Source organism: Nansenia antarctica (genome assembly GCF_963989245.1).
Source record: "Nansenia antarctica genome assembly, chromosome: 20".
Lineage (NCBI taxonomy): Eukaryota > Metazoa > Chordata > Actinopteri > Argentiniformes > Microstomatidae > Nansenia > Nansenia antarctica.
In genome coordinates this window covers 732500-751328 of record NC_137693.1, presented here as the reverse complement: position 1 = coordinate 751328, position 18829 = coordinate 732500, and the positions used below count along the sequence as shown (strand labels likewise).

At 45.0% G+C, this 18829-nt stretch overlaps 1 protein-coding gene across 1 annotated transcript in view; it reads right to left on the bottom strand.

Moving 5' to 3' along the window:
- LOC308174830 (sodium/hydrogen exchanger 6-like) overlaps positions 1-9261 on the bottom strand; it is a gene marked incomplete at both ends in the record, with an annotated part of 18503 nt that extends 9242 nt beyond the window's left edge. Inside the window, 6 exons of the mRNA XM_080549943.1 lie at positions 643-748; positions 1280-1392; positions 2320-2396; positions 2624-2701; positions 7696-7895; positions 8874-9261. Of these exons, the coding sequence (XP_080406069.1) occupies positions 643-748; positions 1280-1392; positions 2320-2396; positions 2624-2701; positions 7696-7895; positions 8874-9261 (962 nt within the window). The remainder of the gene's footprint in view (positions 1-642; positions 749-1279; positions 1393-2319; positions 2397-2623; positions 2702-7695; positions 7896-8873) is intronic.
- Positions 9262-18829: the final 9568 nt, after the last annotated feature.

Below are 18829 nucleotides of genomic sequence, written 5' to 3'. Positions count from 1 at the left end.
GCGTGAGACAGGAGTGGTCCTGTAGACAGACAGACAGACAGACAGACAGAGAGACAGGCATGCAGACAGACAGGCAGACAGACAGGCAGAGAGACATCCAGACAGACAGATAGATAGACAGAGAGACAGACAGACAGGCAGACAGGCAGACACACAGACAGTCAGACAGACAGACAGACAGATAGGCAGATAGACAGACAGACAGACAGTCAGACAGGCATACAGGCAGACAGACAGTCAGACAGACACACAGACAGACAGACAGACAGACAGGCAGGCAGGCAGACAGACAGACTTACGAGGACAGGACTATGGCGACAGCGTCGTTGAGGACGGACAGACAGACAGACAGACAGGCAGGCAGGCTGACAGACAGACAGACAGACACACAGACACACATACAGACAGACAGACAGACAGGCAGGCAGGCTGACAGACAGACAGACACACAGACACACATACAGACAGACAGACAGACAGACAGACAGACAGGCAGACAGACAGTCAGACAGACAGACACACAGACACACATACAGACAGACAGACAGACACACAGACAGACACACAGACACACATACAGACAGACAGACACACAGACACACAGACAGACAGACAGGCAGACAGGCAGACAGACAGACTTACGAGGACAGGACTATGGCGACAGCGTCGTTGAGGACAGACTCTCCAAACAGCAGAGCGTACAGGTCCACGTCCACACGCAGCTCGTTGAAGATGGCCAGCACCGTCACTGAGGAGAGACACACACACACGTCACACACACACACAGACACACAGACACAGAGACACACAGACACAGACACACAGACACAGAGACACACAGACACAGACACACAGACACACAGACACAGAGACACACACAGACACATGTGATCATCTACCTGGGTCTGTGATTGATTACCTGGGTCTGTGATCATCTACCTGGTTCTGTGATTGATTACCTGGTTCTGTGATTATCTACCTGGCTCTGTGATTGATTACCTGGGTCTGTGATCATCTACCTGGTTCTGTGATTGATTACCTGGTTCTGTGATTATCTACCTGGCTCTGTGATTGATTACCTGGGTCTGTGATCATCTACCTGGGTCTGTGATCATCTACCTGGCTCTGTGATTGATTACCTGTGTCTGTGATTGATTACCTGGATCTGTGATTATCTACCTGGCTCTGTGATTGATTACCTGTGTCTGTGATTGATTACCTGGGTCTGTGATCCTCTACCTGGGTCTGTGATTGATTACCTGGCTCTGTGATTGATTACCTGGGTCTGTGGCAGAGATGATGGCACCAAAGAAGAGACAGTCAGTGAAGTAGAAGTCTCCTCCCAGCTGACCCACCGCCTTCATCAGCGACACACACCCGTACATCACCAGCCTAGACACACACACACACACACACACACAGACACACACACAGACACACACACACACACACACACACAGACACACACACACACAGACATGCACACGCACACACAGACATGCACGCACACACATACACATTGAGAATCCATGTTAAACTGCTAGCCCAAGCTAAATGCTAGTGTCTGCATTGAGAATCCATGTTAAACTGCTAGCCCAAGCTAAATGTTAGTGTTTACATTGAGAATCCATGTTAAACTGCTAGCCCAAGCTAAATGCTAGTGTCTGCATTGAGAATCCATGTTAAACTGCTAGCCGAAGCTAAATGCTAGTGTAAGAGTGAGACATGGTGACTTTTGGGTGAACTATCCCTTTAACACTAGTTAGAACAGCCGTGCCTTTTTACCTACTATAAGACCATAGTCTTTACTCTACTAGTCTCTACTCTACTGTAAATTAGCCTGCCTCCTACACAGAAAAACTGCAAAATATCTTCATACTGGCTTATCCTGATGAGATTTTGACAATGTAAGGATACTGGGTGGTAGAACGCACATATCTAGGACATGTCATGAAAGGAGGGTCCTGAAATTTGATCGATGCAAAGATTCTAACATTGTTTTTACTCACAGGGTCAAATGACCCCACCCACGGCTGTTCTAGTGTTAAATGACCCCACCCATGGCTGTTCTAGTGTTAATGACCCCACCCTCGGCTGTTCTAGTGTTAATGACCCCACCCATGGCTGTTCTAGTGTTAATGACCCCACCCATGGCTGTTCTAGTGTTAATGACCCCACCCATGGCTGTTCTAGTGTTAAATCACCCCACCCATGGCTGTTCTAGTGTTAATGATCCCACCCACAGCTGTTCTAGTGTTAATGACCCCACCCTCGGCTGTTCTAGTGTTAACTGGACCATGGAGCCAGCGAGCTGCTCACCCAATCACAACGCAGGAGATGAGAGTTCCAATGAAGGCATAGGCCAGGACGGAGCCGATGTTCCTGAAGAAGTGTCTCTGGAAGAGGGGGGAGGGGGGGAGGGGGGGGGAGGTGTGGTGAGACTTACAGGTTAATGTAAAGGTCTTTTCTCTTTCATTTGGAGCAGCCAAGTCTGGACTTTCTTACCCTTTAGAACCGCAGGACCACCGCCACCAACACGCCTGGCACACGCACACACACAGACACACACACACACACACACACACACACACACACACACACACACACAGACACACACACTTACCCTTTTCAAGCTGTATCCAGCATGGAATATGATGGGAGGCAGCAAGATGTTGAAAAACACTTCCGGGTCAAATGTCACCTGGGAGGACCGACAGAGAGAGAGAGAGAGAGAGAGAGAGAGAAGGGGATGAGAGAGATAATCTATCAGGAAGGTAAAATGACCTGGAACAGACTCAGAAATCCTGGAGGTAGGGTGGGCCTGTGTCTGTCTGTGTGTCTGTGTCTGTCTGTCTTGTCTCTCTGTCTGTCTCTCAGTCTCTCTGTCCCTGTCTGTCTGTCTGTTTGTCTGTCTGTCTGTCTGTCTGTCTGTCTGCCTGTCTACCTTCCTCCAACTCACGCCGTTCCTGCCTTTCTCAGCTAGGTTAGAGAAAATGGTGAAGACAGGAGTAGAGCTCACCCCGAAAGCTGCTCCATCTCAGGCAACTCTCCATTCTACAACACCTGGCCCCACACTCCCTGTGACGCCAGCCTCATCAACAATGCCAGCCTCATCAACAATACCCATCGCCCTACCCCGCCACAGGATGCTATCTACAACACCCATCCCCATCCCCCGGATGACACCCAGAATCAGTTGATGCTCTAACAGTCCCTGCTTCCATAGAGTTGATACCATTGACATTCCTGATATAAAGCTGGGACTCTCAACTCTTGCTATCCCTGTTCATATCAGTAACAGAACAGTTAATTGCAAGTCTGAATGCTTTATACACCCCTCAAATTTAATTTCTGTACCCTGCCACACACAGCCCACACAGAGACCAAACACAAAACCACTCAAGCTAGCACTTTTCAATGCCAGATCCTTAGCTAATAAGTCTCTCTTAATCAACGACTTGATTAGCTCCTATGAACTAGATTTCTTATTTATCACTGAGACCTGGTTAGATAAAGATAACAAGACACCAATTCTTATTGAGTCAGCACCCCCCAATTTTAGAACCTTAGATGTCGTTAGATCCCACAAAAAAGGTGGTGGAATCGCCTCTTTCTTCCGAGACAGTTTTAACTGCAAACAGAAATCCTTCGGGGAATTTTTATCATTTGAATATCTTTCAGTTGTTTTTAAATGTTCCACTCGAATTATTTTTATAATTTTATACAGACCACCCCAATACTCTACTAGCTTCTTTAATGAACTTACAGAGCTTCTCTCCATCATTACTACTGAATTTAATGGTCTGATCATTGCTGGTGATTTCAATATTCATGTAGATAACTCAGAGGACAACAAAGCCAAAGAACTCTCTGTTCTGTTAGATGTTTTTGAACTTCAACAACATGTGAACCTCCCTACTCATAATCGAGGTCACACTCTGGACCTTATCATCACCAAAGGCCTAGATATTTCAAATGTTGTTGTAACTGACATTGCCCTGTCTGACCACTGTTGCATATTCTTTGACGTATCTATCTTTCCTGTTATTCAAACTATGTCTAAAACTATTTCCAAACGATATATCAATGAAAAGACCAGTGCACTGTTCACACAGGCCTTTTCCCTAGCCCCCCCACCCCAAACTTCTATTCCAACCTCAGTAAATGACCTTCTACACGATTTCAACTTAAAAATCACAAAAACCATTGATGATATTGCACCCATTAGATCCAAATGCATCTCTGGTAAGCAAAAAGCTCCCTGGAGAACTGCCCCATCCGTAAAGACTCAAAAAAGAGAATGTCGTAAAGCAGAGCGCAGATGGAGAAAAACAAACCTTCAAGTCCACTATGATATCTATAAAGAGAATCTTCAGAACTATAACTTAGAAATAAGAAGTGCCAGGCAATCATTTTTCTCTAAGATCATAAACAATAACATAAATAATGCCCGCATCCTTTTCAGAACTGTTGACAGACTAACAAATCCCCCAACACCCATTGCTCAGGAATTTCACTCAACTAGTAAATGCAATGAGCTTGCATCCTTTTTTAACAATAAAATAGAAACCATTAGACAAGGCATTAGGTCTTCTGTGTCAGGCATGAAAAACATGTCCCCATTAACAACCCCAAATAGGGCGGACATAACAACCATGTCACAATTTAACACCATTGATTACAAGACCCTAGATAAAATCATGTCACGTCTTAAACCATCCACCTGTGCCCTTGATGTCCTGCCAACAAGCTTTTTTAAAAACATATTTAGCTGCATGGCAGGCGAACTAATACAAATAATTAACACCTCCCTTTCATCAGGAATCTTCCCTGAAGCCCTGAAAACTGCAGTTATTAAGCCTCTACTAAAAAAGAACGGCCTAGACCCATTTGTACTAAACAACTACAGACCCATATCAAACCTTCCCTGTACAGGAAAAATTATTGAAATGGTTGCCCACGAACAACTTAGCAATTATTTGACCCTAAATGATCTCTTTGATGACTTTCAATCAGGCTTTCGCCCCCTACATAGCACTGAAACGGCCCTTATTAAGGTCCTTAATGACATTCGCGTAAACACAGACTCCGGAAAAATCTCAGTTTTGGTACTACTAGATCTTAGTGCTGCCTTTGACACTGTAGACCATGACATTCTAATAGATAGACTAAAAACCTGGGTAGGACTCTCGGGCACTGCCCTAAACTGGTTTAGATCCTACCTACAGGACAGAAGCTACTATGTCTCCATTGGCAACTTTGTATCTGACCAAATTAAAATGACATGTGGGGTTCCCCAAGGGTCAATCCTTGGCCCCCTTCTATTCAATCTCTACATGCTTCCATTGGGACACATCATAAAAAAGAACAAAATTGCCTACCACAACTATGCGGATGACACTCAAATCTACATAGCCCTCTCACCGAACGACTATAGTCCCATTGACAATCTCTGTAATTGCATTGAGCAAATAAACGCCTGGATGACACAAAACTTCCTCCAACTAAACAAGGACAAAACAGAGATAATTGTATTCGGTGCACCTGACAAAAGATCGAAAGTCAGTGCAAAACTTGATTCTCTCTCTCTTCACAGTAAAAAACAGGTCAGAAATCTTGGTGTAATTCTAGACTCCGATCTAAACTTCAACAGCCACATAAACTCAATAACTAAATCAGCCTACTATCACCTGAAAAACATAACAAGAATGAGAGGTTTCATGTCCAAGCAAGACCTTGAAAAACTCATCCATGCATTTGTTTCGAGTAGACTTGATTATTGTAATGGTCTACTAACAGGCCTATCTAAAGGAGCTGTTCGTAAATTGCAGCTCATCCAAAACGCCGCTGCTAGGGTCCTAACAAAAACAAAGAAATTTGAACACATTACACCAATCCTGAGATCCCTGCACTGGCTACCAGTCTCTCAGAGAATTGAATTCAAAATCCTCCTAATTACATACAAATCACAAAATGGTCTTGGACCAAAATACATATCAGATCTCCTCCCACCCTATATTCCCGCAAGGTCCCTAAGGTCAGCTGAGACAAATCAGCTAATAATTCCAAGAGTAAAAACAAAACACGGTGCAGCAGCTTTCAGTCACGCTGCTGCATGCTCCTGGAACAAACTCCCTGAAGAAATCAAACAGGCCCAAACCCTTAAAATATTTAAATCTAAGCTAAAAACCTTCATGTTTTGCACCAGTTATGATTAAACACAAACACTTCTATCAATGTCTTTTTTCCATTAACTATTGTCTTTTTAAATGTTTTATCTATTTACTTCTTATATTTGCTTTTATTCATTGTAATTTTTATTTTCTTATGCTCCTCTTGTGGAGGGATGTGGAGGGATATGGAGTGGTGTAGAGGGATGTAGAGGGATGTAGAGGGATGTAGAGGGATGTGGAGGGATGTAGAGGGATGTAGAGGGTAGAGGGATGTGGAGGGATGTAGAGGGATGTGAAGGGATGTGGAGGGATGTAGAGGGATGTAGAGTGATGTGGAGGGATGTAGAGGGATGTAGAGGATTGTAGAGGGATGTGGAGGGATGTAGAGGGGTGTAGAGGGATGTAGAGAGATGTAGAGGAATGTGGAGGGATGTAGAGGGTTGTAGAGGGATGTGGAGGGATGTAGAGGGGTGTAGAGGGATGTAGAGGGTTGTAGAGTATGTAGAGGGATGTAGAGGGATGTGGAGGGATGTAGAGGGATGTGGAGGGATGTAGAGGGATGTAGAGGGATGTAGAAGGATGTGGAGGGATGTAGAAGGATGTGGAGGGATATGATTAAACACAAACACTTCTATCAATGTCTTTTTCCCATTAACTATTGTCTTTTTAAATGTTTGATCTATTTACTTCTTATATTTGCTTTTATTCATTGTAATTGTTATTTTCTTATGCTCCTCTTGCTGTATTTTTAAATAATGCATGTAAAGCACTTTGAATTGCCCCTGTTGTATGAAATGTGCTATACAAATAAACTTGCCTTGCCTTGCCTTACCTGTCTGTCTGCGACTGTGTGTATGAGAGTGTGTGTGTATGTGTGTGTGTGTGTGTGTGTGTGTGTGTGTGTGTGTGTGTGTGTGTGAGTGTGTGTGTGTGTGTGTGTGCCATTGTACAGCTTGGGTACAAATGTAAATTATAAGTGTTTATATTTGGAAGCCTTGGTAATGTCCACAGACTAGTCGTCAGGGGGTTGCAGATGGCAGGAATTCCCAAGCCTAAAGCAAAGGCCGTGGCAAAATTCTGCTCAATATCTGCAATAATTGGCAGCCGCCACATAGGAGACGCTGCTACCTGTACCCATAGACAGATTTAAAGCTTGAATTATCGAGTGTCCTATGCTGGTGCAACTAATACTGTTTGTGTTCAAGAATTTTATTGTAAAATGTGAACGCAAATAAAGATATTAAATGTGTGAGTGCATGTCTGTCTGTCTGTCTGTGTATGAGTGTATGAGTGTATGAGTGTGTGTGTGTGTGTGTGTGTGTGTGTGGATGAGTGTATGAGTGTGTGTGTGTGTGTGTGTGTGTGTGTGTGTGTGTGTGTGTGTCTGTCTGTCTGTCTGTGTATGTGTGTGTGTGTGTGTCTGTCTGTCTGTCTGTCTGTCTGTCTGTCTATCTGTCTATCTGTCTGTGTATGAGTGTGTGTGTGTGTGTGTGTGTGTGTGTGTGTGTGTGTGTGTGTGTACCTTCCTGAGCATCTCGTCGTCCTGCACCTGGTGACCCCTGACCCCGGCCTCGCCCTTCAGGGAGTACTCGTAGAAGCGCCCGCTGACGTTGACCAATAGGGTGGCGGGACTGCTGCCGACGCTGCAGCCCAGCGTGGTGTTGGTGTTCAGGCTCTGGGGCACGTGCACGCCGAACCGCAGGACCACCCCCACCAACACGCCTGGCACACACACACACACACACACACACACAGAGACACACACAGAGACACACACAGAGACACACACACACACAGAGACACACAGAGAGACACACACAGAGAGACACACACAGAGAGACACACACAGAGAGACACACAGAGACACACACAGAGAGACACACACACACACAGAGACACACACAGAGAGACACACACAGAGAGACACACACAGACACACATAGAGACACACATACACACACACACAGACGGAGGGACGGACAGAGAGAGAGAGAGAGACAGACAGACACACAGACACACAGACAGACAGAGAGACAGACAGACAGACATGTTAATGTCCAAGTTAATAGCTAGCTGATGGATGGAGGCAGATACCAGTAGTACACACACAAATCCCACATGAGAAGTTTCAGGGCCAGCATAGCATAGCTATTCCCATCACGTGCATCTTGGCCAGGGTGCATAAGGACATGAATGACAGACATCTTCTCGTCACGCAGTGGCATTACTAGTAGGGATGTTTAGCTTGTTGGCTAACTGACCTGCTGCCTGCGTCAATGTAATGTTGGGTCGATGGGTCAGCTAGCTAAGCTCATTCAGTTCTCCCATGCATGTATGACAGACAGTTAGGCTTCATGAAGACAGACATGTCATATAGTATGACTTCAACGTATGGCTGCAACGTTTGCAGGAAAAGTGCTATACAAAATAAAAGTTATTATTATTATTATTATTATTGTTATGACAGACAGTTACATGAAGACAGACATGTAACTGTCTGCCTGCCTGTCTGCGACCGACTGTGTGTATGAGAGTGTGTGTGTGTGTGTGTGTGTGTGAGTGCATGTCTGTCTGTCTGTCTGTCTGTCTGTCTGTGTATGTGTGTGTGTGTGTGTGTGTGTGTGTGTGTGTGTGTGTGTGTGTGTGTGTGTGTGTGTGAAGACAGACAGACATGTAACTAATACAGACAGACAGCCTCACCATAGATCATAGCCAGGCCAGTTTCGTGCAGGAACCTGAAGCGCCGGTGTTTGAACAGCCATATGGTCAGGATGGTGAGGGTCAGCAAGCTGATGAAGATGAGGAGGTTGGCACTGTCCTGTCTGTGGCTCTGCTCCGCCCTCCTCTCTGTGGAGACGCTGTCCTCCTGTCTGTGGCTCTGCTCCGCCCTCCCCTCTGTCGAGACGCTGTCCTCCTGTCTGTGGCTCTGCTCCGCCCTCCTCTCTGTAGAGACGCTGTCCTCCTGTCTGTGGTCCTCCTGTCTGTGGCTCTCCTCCTCAGTGCTGCCGTTGCCTTGGCGACCCGCCACCAGGAGACAGGCCGTAAACAGACACGCCAGAACGAGCAGAAGTTTGTCTGTGGTTGTCATGACGACGACGGCGGCCTTGTTCTCTCTGTCAGACAACTGTTAGCTAGCTTAGCTTACTTTAGCCAGTAGCTAGCAGGGTTATAATCCAGCTAGCGGCGACATAACATGACATGTTCGTCCGTGTTCCGCACTGGCAGCATTACATATTGTCTGAATATCCGGTTTGAAATCTTCACAATAAAAGACAGATGTTGTTGTTGTTGGTATTATTATATTAAATGAGGACTTTTACTTTCGCTCCTCAAACTGGCAACCGGAAGCTGCTGCCTCGCGCTGCCGGATGCTGCCAGATGACGTCATGGTTACCAGACAGGGTTGCCAGATGGGATTGACCATTTTCCAGCCTAACCAGGGTCTAAAACCAACCGCAAAATCCACCCCCCCCCAAAAAACACCAGCCCAAAACCTATATTGTCAGAAAACCGCTAATTACTATTGGGCAGGTGTCCATCTCCTGCTACTAAACTGTATGTCTGTTGCCAATTATGTTTTTAAAATTAAAAACGGTGTGTGTTTTAACTTCACACATTTTGTAACTTTCAGGCACTGACGTTTTGATAACTGCCTAAATGCTGTTTATCCAGCCCAAACCTATAATAATAACAATAAATCCTATTTAATAATAATAATAATAATAATAATAACTTTTATTTGTATAACGCTATTCCTGCAAATGTGCTTTAATCATTATATAATCATCATTTAATTATTTCGTCATAGTTGACTTGACTTGAACATATTTGCTGAGGTTGCATCCCTAATGTAAACTGGCAGTGCATTCCACAATCTGGGTGCATCAAATAAAATGAGAATGCAGCCTCACCAAACCTCTTCTTTTGTATATGTGGTACACAGAGAAAACCAGCGTCAGAAGACCTGAGAGCTCTATTGGGCTGATATGCTAGCAGAAGACCCGAGAGCTCTATTGGGCTGATATGCTAGCAGAAGACCCGAGAGCTCTATTGGGCTGATATGCTAGCAGAAGACCTGAGAGCTCTATTGGGCTGATATGCTAGCAGAAGACCTGAGAGCTCTATTGGGCTGATATGCTAGCAAAAGACCTGAGAGCTCTATTGGGCTGATATGCTAGCAGAAGACCTGAGAGCTCTATTGGGCTGATATCCTAGCAAAAGACCTGAGAGCTCTATCGGGCTGATATGCTAGCAAAAGGTCTTTCAGATATTCTGGTGCTGTGCCAGTGAGAGCTTTATAAACAAGACTTGATTTCGCAAGAAAACATCTAGCTACGAGGGAGGTCATGGAAAACTTTCAAGGAAAGGAAAAAGAGTGCCCTGACAATCAATCAATCAAACTTTATTTATAGTGCACAAGTCAGGCATTGAATGCAACTCCAAGTGCGGAACAATAGTAAACCACAATACAACAAAACAAGAGGTCGGAGATAAGACCAGGAAGGAATAGACCAGGAAACAAACGAAGGAATAACAAACAAATAAGATAAGAAATAAGGATAAAAGTGCAAGTTGACAAGGACATTAGGTACAGGCCAGGCTAAACAGGTGTGTTTTAAGCTGACTTTAAACAACATCCACACTCTCTGCCACCCTACAGCACTCCAGCAAACCACCAGTACCAGAAAAAACCATGTCTGACATGTAGCCTGCAGCGAAACCATACATGCTACCAGTGGCGGACTCAGGCTGTTTGAAGTGCAGGGGCAAAAAGAAAAAAAGGGCACCTACTGCACAACATCAAGTTTAGACCATTGGAAGGGCAGCCAATAGGGCACATCCTCTACTCAAAAGGGCACTTTAGTGCAACGTTTTTTCAACTGTGGGGGCACATGGTCAAGTTTAGACCATTGGAGGGGCACCAATAGGGCACATCCTCTAATTTCTGCCACTCAAAAGGGCACTTAAGAGAGACGTTTTTCAACCGTGAAGGGCACCAGGAGGGGCGGACGCCCCCCCTGCCCCCCTGAGTCCGCCAGTGCATGCTACTGTAGAGTAATAATGTGTTAGTATGTACACTTACTTAGATTTGTATTTATTTGAGTGTCATTTGCACCTTAATGGTGCCATGCCCATTTGGGCTTACTGTATAAGACAGTGATATCAAGACAACTTTTGTCATTGCAGCTTTAACACAAAACAAACCCCCAAAAAGAGACAACGGACTACAGCTCAATCCAACACACTGTTTACATGAACCTCATCACATTAACACACATCTATATGTTTCACACACATACAGCGCACGTTTTGAATAAACTGGCACGACATAGAATACACACATGTTCTGTAATCATCTAGCCAAAACACTTGGGGATGACTACAACGACTAGTTAGAGTATCCCGTCATACAATGGCCAGTAAAACATAATGCATTTCAAATATCTATGCATGCCACTGTAGTGTTAATATCTATGCATGCCACTGTAGTGTTAATATCTATGCATGCCACTGTAGTGTTAATATCTATGCATGCTACTGTAATGTTAATGGACCTATCGCTAAGCCACGCCCCCTTTGAAAACTTGACTTACAATGGAGAATATTTAGTCTAGAAGCTTTTCACCATCAGATATTAGCGAGCTGTAGTGACTTTTGCTGTGATATGATTGGACAGTTTCTATTTTGGGGCGTGTCTTAGCGATAGTGCATTGTGTTATTGTACTCTACCACAATATCAGAGTACAGTGTTACATACAGGCTCCTGAGAATGTAACAAAAGGGGAGACCACATATGGTTGGCAATAGGGGCGGCTGTGTCTCAGGAGGTAGAGCCGCCGTCTAATGATCACAAGGTTGGCGGTTCTGCGGTTCGATCCCCGGCTGGCCACATGTCGAGGTGTCCTTGGGCAAGACACTGAACCCCAAATTGCTCCCAGTGAACGGCCGGCGCCTTGCATGGCAGCTTGCCACCATTGGTGTGTGAATGTGTGTGTGAATGGGTGAATGAGAGGCTTTGGATAAAGGCGCTATATATCCAGTCCATTTACCAATAATACAATATTTAATAACGAAAATAATGATTTAACAGAAATGTTGGATGGAGAAATAACAAGGAACGGGTCACACAACAAAAACGTCAGTTGGTCAACGAGGAAGAGAAAGATCCATGACCCCGGACGACTCTTATGGTCCCTAATGAGAATGGAGGTAATTACCCACAGCTGGCAGCTTATCTGGAACACAAGAGAGGGTCGACCCCACAGGACAACAACAGAAACAGCTCCCACTAATTAGATCCCTACACGTGGGGGCGGCTGTGGCGCAGGAGGTAGAGCTGCCGTCTAATGATCGCAAGGTTGGCAGATCGGCGGTTCGAGCTCCGGCTGGCCACATGTCAAAGTGTCCTTGGGCAAGACCCACAGCTGCCAGCTTACACTGAAGACACTGAACCCCAAAATTGCTCCCAGTGAGCGGGCCGGCCGGCACCTTGCATGGTAGCTTGCCACCATTGGTGTGTGAATGTGTGTGTGAATGGGTGAATGAGAGGCCGTTGTAAAGCGCTTTGGATAGAGGCGGCGTACGTCCTGTCCACAGCCTGGGTTAACGGGTCAGGTGAGCTTCTGGGTCAGGTGAGGTCCAGGTAGGGTTCTGGAACAGGTGAGGTTCCGGAACGCTGTGAAACCAACCAGGAACTACGTCTGGAGCTTCTGATGGATCCACATCCAGAACTCGTCCTTTCACTGTAGAGGAAAACATCAGATAGATTCAGAGAATTTAATTACATTCAGTATCATAACCCTCATACCCCTCTGTGGCTCCTCATCCCCCCTCCCTCATCTCCTCCCCTCTCCTATATATATATATATATATATATATATATATATATATATATATATATATATAATATACAGTATACTGTATAACAATAATATATATAATTATTAGAATTATGATAATAATAATACTAAGTATTATTATTATACAATAAATAACTGTCATCGTTTTAGAATTGTACTAAGTAAACATTTTCGTAAACATATAATAATACCAGTTTTAGACGAGGGGTCACATGATGTTAAAGAATACTGACTATAGGGAGGCCGCTCTTTGCTGCATTTTCGGCAGAGTGGAGTTCGTGTTGGTGGACCTCCCCTGTGTCCCTCGTAACGTCTGTATGCACCCCCCAGCTGCACCATCCTCAGCTCCTGGTTGGCTCCTGTCAATGGAAGTAAGTAAGTAAGTCAAATGTATTTGTACAGCACCTTTCCCAGACCAAGGGTCACAAAGTGCTTTACATATAGAGAACATAAGAAAGAAGAAACATAATAAAACATAATAAAAGAGCGAAGGTCACAGCAGGTTAAAACAGGCAAACAAGTGAAAATAAGAACAAGTAACAGACAACAGGTGTACAACAACATCAACAGGACACAGAAAGACAGGCCCTTGGGGTTATCCAAAAGCCTGTCTATACAAGACAGTCTTTAGCTGTTTTTTAAGATCCAAAGGAACATGGAAGGTGTTATTCTCTTGTATAATGCAATGGCAAGCATTTAGGATACACTGTATGTACCCCTAGAGTATTGGTCATATTTGACATCGGTTGACTGCAAAAGGACATCTATCATGGTAGTTACTGTATGGGAAGCTGTGTGCTTTGGGTACTTCTGTAGTAACCTGTCTGAGCCCCCCCACGGCCCCTCTGTAGTAACGTGTCTGAAAGAAGGAGAGGAAGATAGAAAGAAGGAGAGGAAGATAGAAAGAGAGAAGGAGAGGGAGATAGAAAGAAGGAGGAGAGGATAGAAAGAAGGAGAGGAAGATAGAAAGAGAGAAGGAGAGGGAGATAGAAGGAGAGAAGGAGAGGGAGATAGAAAGAAGGAGAGGAAGATAGAAAGAAGGAGAGGAAGATAGAAGGAGAGAAGGAGAGGGAGATAGAAAGAAGGAGGAGAGGGAGATAGAAAGAAGGAGAGGAAGATAGAAAGAGAGAAGGAGAGGGAGATAGAAAGAAGCAGAGGAAGATAGAAAGAAGGAGGAGAGGAAGAGGAAGATAGAAGGAGAGAAGGAGAGGAAGATAGAAAGGAGGAGGAGAAGAAGATAGAAAGGAGAGCTCTGCAGCTCACCAGGGTCTCTCCTCCTCTTTGCAGTCTGCAGCTGTTCAGCTGTTAGAAGCATCAGGTTAGACCGTCTTCATGATCACATCACCTGGACCAGGTGTGCACCTGTGTTGTCTGTTCACCTCTGCTGCGCCTACGTCACATTTCAAAACATTTGATTCAAACATTTGATTAATCCAGAGTCGTCACTATCAGGTGATGATTTAAACACCGCAGACAGTACGTAGGTATGTGTGTACTGTACTGTAGGCTGCAATCATGTAATGTATGGTCATAATGCATGGTTTCATTTATGTACACAAAATACTAGGAGACTAACTTGAATTAAAATAATGCATCTGAAAAGAAGTTGAAATGTAGCTGAATGTAGTTTAAATGAAGCTGAATGTAGTTGAAATGTAGCTGAATGTAGTTGAAATGAAGCTGAATGTAGTTGAAATGTAGCTGAATGTAGTTGAAATGTAGCTGAATGTAGTTGAAATGTAGCTGAATGTAGTTGAAATGTAGCTGAATGTAGTTGTTCAGAAGAATGAAAAAGCATATTCAGAAAACCACCCACACCTAGGCTACCACCTTTGAGAAGGTTTTAACTGCGCAGTCTCAACAGCAGAAGGAAACGTCCACCTACCTTCCTCCTGTGCTTTGTGTGTGGAGTGAACAGATCGAGGGAAGTTGTTGGGATATTTCTAGGCTGCCTCAAAGATAGGCGTGGCATTCTATGTCGGCCTGATAATGTTCTCCTGATAAGAAGAAGAATGTTTTATTTGTGTGTGTGTGTGTGTGTGTGTGTGTGTAATAATTAAAGCATTTTCACACGAGAGGGAATGCTGCTGAATATCAGCACGGCTGTGATTCAGTCGTAGGTACGAGGTTGTAGGTACGTGGCTATTCAGTATAACAGCACAACCTCGAGTGTGATATTGCTTTCATACAACACATTTATTAGTTAACAGTAATAAGCGACAACAGATTATGATTTGTTTGTTTATTTAATCATTTATTTTGTTTGACTGTTGCCTAGTAACCCGAACACAAACATCCGCAGGCTAGCTACTTTGTATTAACGGTCATTTAGTAGAACACCTGTGCGGCGGAGTGATACATATAGTTAAAAGTCCCAGTGCTGTTATACTGTATATCGGCACTCATGGAATGCCTCTTGTCCAATCAAATTACTTGGTCGGAACTACCTGTTGTATAACAAGGTTTTTATTTGCCATGCACTCCACTTTGTCAATCGATTGTTGGAACTTTTTGCTCGGGGCACAGGGTCTAGGCACAGCGTCAGCCATAGTCGGCGCCCCTGGAGCAATTAGGAGTTAGGTGCCTTGCTCAAGGACACATGCAGCTCCCTCCTGAGGCGGGGATCGAACCAGAGACCTTCCGATTGCTAGCCGGCCTCTCTAACCTCTAGTCTAGATAAACATGTGATCAGACCGGTTAGACGAGGAAGCTGGCTGGCACTGAAGGATGTCGGAGAGGGTGCATACCTAAGTACTGTTATGAAAACATTTGATTAGATTAGATTCAACTTTCACGCCCTCTTCACCTACGACTGCGTGCCGATGCATGGCTCTGGCCAGGGTGTTGTCAGCGCACCACTGGACCTCCTCCCTGTCTCCCTGTCTCTCTGTCTCTCTGTCTCTCTGTCTCCCTGTCTCTCTGTCTCCCTGTCTCTCTGTCTCCCTGTCTCCCTGTCTCCCTGTCTCCCTGCCTCCCTGTCTCTCTGTCTCCCTCCTCCCTGTCTCCCTGTCTCTCTGTCTCTCTGTCTCTCCCTGTCTCCCTGTCTCCCTGCCTCCCTGTCTCCCTCCTCCCTGTCTCCCTGTCTCCCTGTCTCCCTGCCTCCCTGTCTCCCTCCTCCCTGCCTCCCTGTCTCCCTCCTCCCTGTCTCCCTGTATCCCTGTCTCCCTGTCTCCCTGTCTCCCTCCTCCCTGCCTCCCTGTCTCTCTGTCTCCCTGTCTCCCTGTCTCCCTGTCTCCCTGTCTCCCTGTCTCCCTGTCTCCCTCCTCCCTGTCTCCCTGTCTCCCTCCTCCCTGTCTCCCTGTCTCCCTCCTCCCTGCCTCCCTGTCTCTCTGTCTCCCTCCTCCCTGCCTCCCTGTCTCCCTGTCTCCCTCCTCCCTGTCTCTCTGTCTCCCTCCTCCCTGTCTCCCTCCTCCCTGCCTCCCTGTCTCCCTGTCTCCCTCCTCCCTGCCTCCCTGTCTCTCTGTCTCCCTCCTCCCTGTCTCCCTGTCTCCCTGTCTCCCTGTCTCCCTCCTCCCTGTCTCCCTGTCTCCCTGTCTCCCTCCTCCCTGTCTCCCTGTCTCCCTCCTCCCTGTCTCCCTCCTCCCCGTCATTGTTACTTATCAGGCCTGCCACCGTGGTGACATCTGCAAACATGGTGAAGGAGTTAGAGCCATGCGTAGGCACGCAGCGGTAGGTGGAGAGGGAGTAGCCCTAAACTCTGTAAGTGGAAGAGACACATTCAAGGCTTTAGGCAGTGGTGTGCCGTCAGGGCCAGCAAGGCCTTCTCTGCTGGCCTAAACATCATCAGAATATACATTTTATTTTAATATATTTTTTCCACAAATATGTATTAATGATTCCCCATAGTCTATTCTCTTCATTTCATAGCTTTCCTCTTGGTTGCGCTGCTTCCAGTCTCTGATTGAGATTTGGAGGGCTGGCCTTTATGTTAGAGCTTTTATCCAATCAAAATGTGTTGCTAGGGGGCTCCAAAATCTGCCCAGCCTGCACGTTAAACGGTGCCGCGGATACGACCTGTAACTTAACGTTGGAACGAGAAAACCTGTGGCGTACCTAGTAAACCTACGTAGATGCGAGCAAAAGCAACAACGGCGCCTGCTGTAAGGCTCAATGATGTCAGCACCCAGCACGTCTTTTGATTGGATATGCACTATTGATTGATTGAAAACTTTATTAGAAGATTTGCAGAAGTAGGTACATGAATGTACATATTACATACAAGGTCAACTAACAGGATAAAAACCCAAGAAAGCCACTGGCTTATTTCAATTGGGGTCCTTGATAGTGATAGTGATACGCACTATTGATACGCACTATTGATATTCACTATTGAGATGCGTATATGCCGGTAGATGTGAAACTTTTGAAAGTGCGCAGGGAAACGGAGCATCACAACGAAAGCTTTCGTTGACTGATCGATAATACTGATCGATTGTGTCCTGTTTTTGGGTAAACAATAACTTTCATTTAGGGGACACGATAAAAGCGCCGAGTCCACAAACAGAGAAAACTACGTTGAGCTTCTTTCTTTTCTGGCTGAAAACAACCCAGATTTACATTACCACCTGTCCACAAACAAAGTGTTTACTGGGACGTCAGGCAAAATACAAAACGACCTGATTTTTGCTATTGCTGAAGTGATGTGAGAAGAGATCAAAATGGAGATTAAAAAGGCACCCTTTGTCGCTATTATGGTGGACGAGACGACAGACGTGGGTAATGTAGCGATCTTAAAGATGTTAGTTTAACACTCTTCATTGTAAATGCGGATTTATTGATTAAAAATGCTTCGGAAATATTAATATAACTCTGTTGTACTTGTCTGACTATGTTAAGGTGATGCAACGCCCGGTTATACTGTGTTTCTGTCTAGTTTCTAGAGCCATGGCGTCATAACGATGGTATTAAGAGGTAGAATAATTCAGGTAGGAATGTGTCGGACATCACTGAAGGCCTAGGTGTGAAATGCACCGCCCGCCTTTAGGTAACTATTGGAAAGAACCTAAGAACCTATGGTAAAGTTTGCATTTTTCTGCTGCTTGCTTCAAACCACAATAACGATCATCTGAGGACAGGAGTAGTCTAGTTGCACGGGACAGCCTTTAGAATGGAGCCGTCCTAAAAGAGATCAAATCAAACTTTATTTCAATTGCGCTTCCCGTCGTCCCACACTGCACAGGACAAGATAGCATGACAATAACAACCTACAGTACAGAAAAGTGCACGTGATCATTTGTGCATGTGATCATGTGATCATGTTATGCATTATCATTACTTGTCTATGAGGCTCGATCGTTTTCACCACAAAAATGTGCGCCTATCCTACGAGTCATGGAAAGAATTCTGATCTATTTCCATGACAATCAGCTGCAGGAAGAATGTCTCAGTGTCTACTGAACCAGGAGATAAACAGACGCTGTACATACCTCATGCATAATCTCCATAAAGAACAACTATGATGTCGGCTTGTTGAGTGTTGCATGGGATCACATTTTCACTCTTGTTTTGTTTTTGTTTACGGTTTTACTGTAATATTATAGTTGTTGTTTTTTTAGTGTATTTTACTTTCTTTTATAAGAGAATGAGACAGTATGCATTATTTAGGTACAGTTCAGTAGACTTAGATGAGCTGGAATTACAGTAAATAACAATATCTTATCAGATAAACTTTTGACCTTTTACAGATGCAACAGCTACTGTCGACTACTGCAACAGCATCCTCTACGGTTTGCCTAATAACATCCTAAACAAATTACAATACGTCCAGAACTCTGCTACCCGTCTGCTCACCTCCAC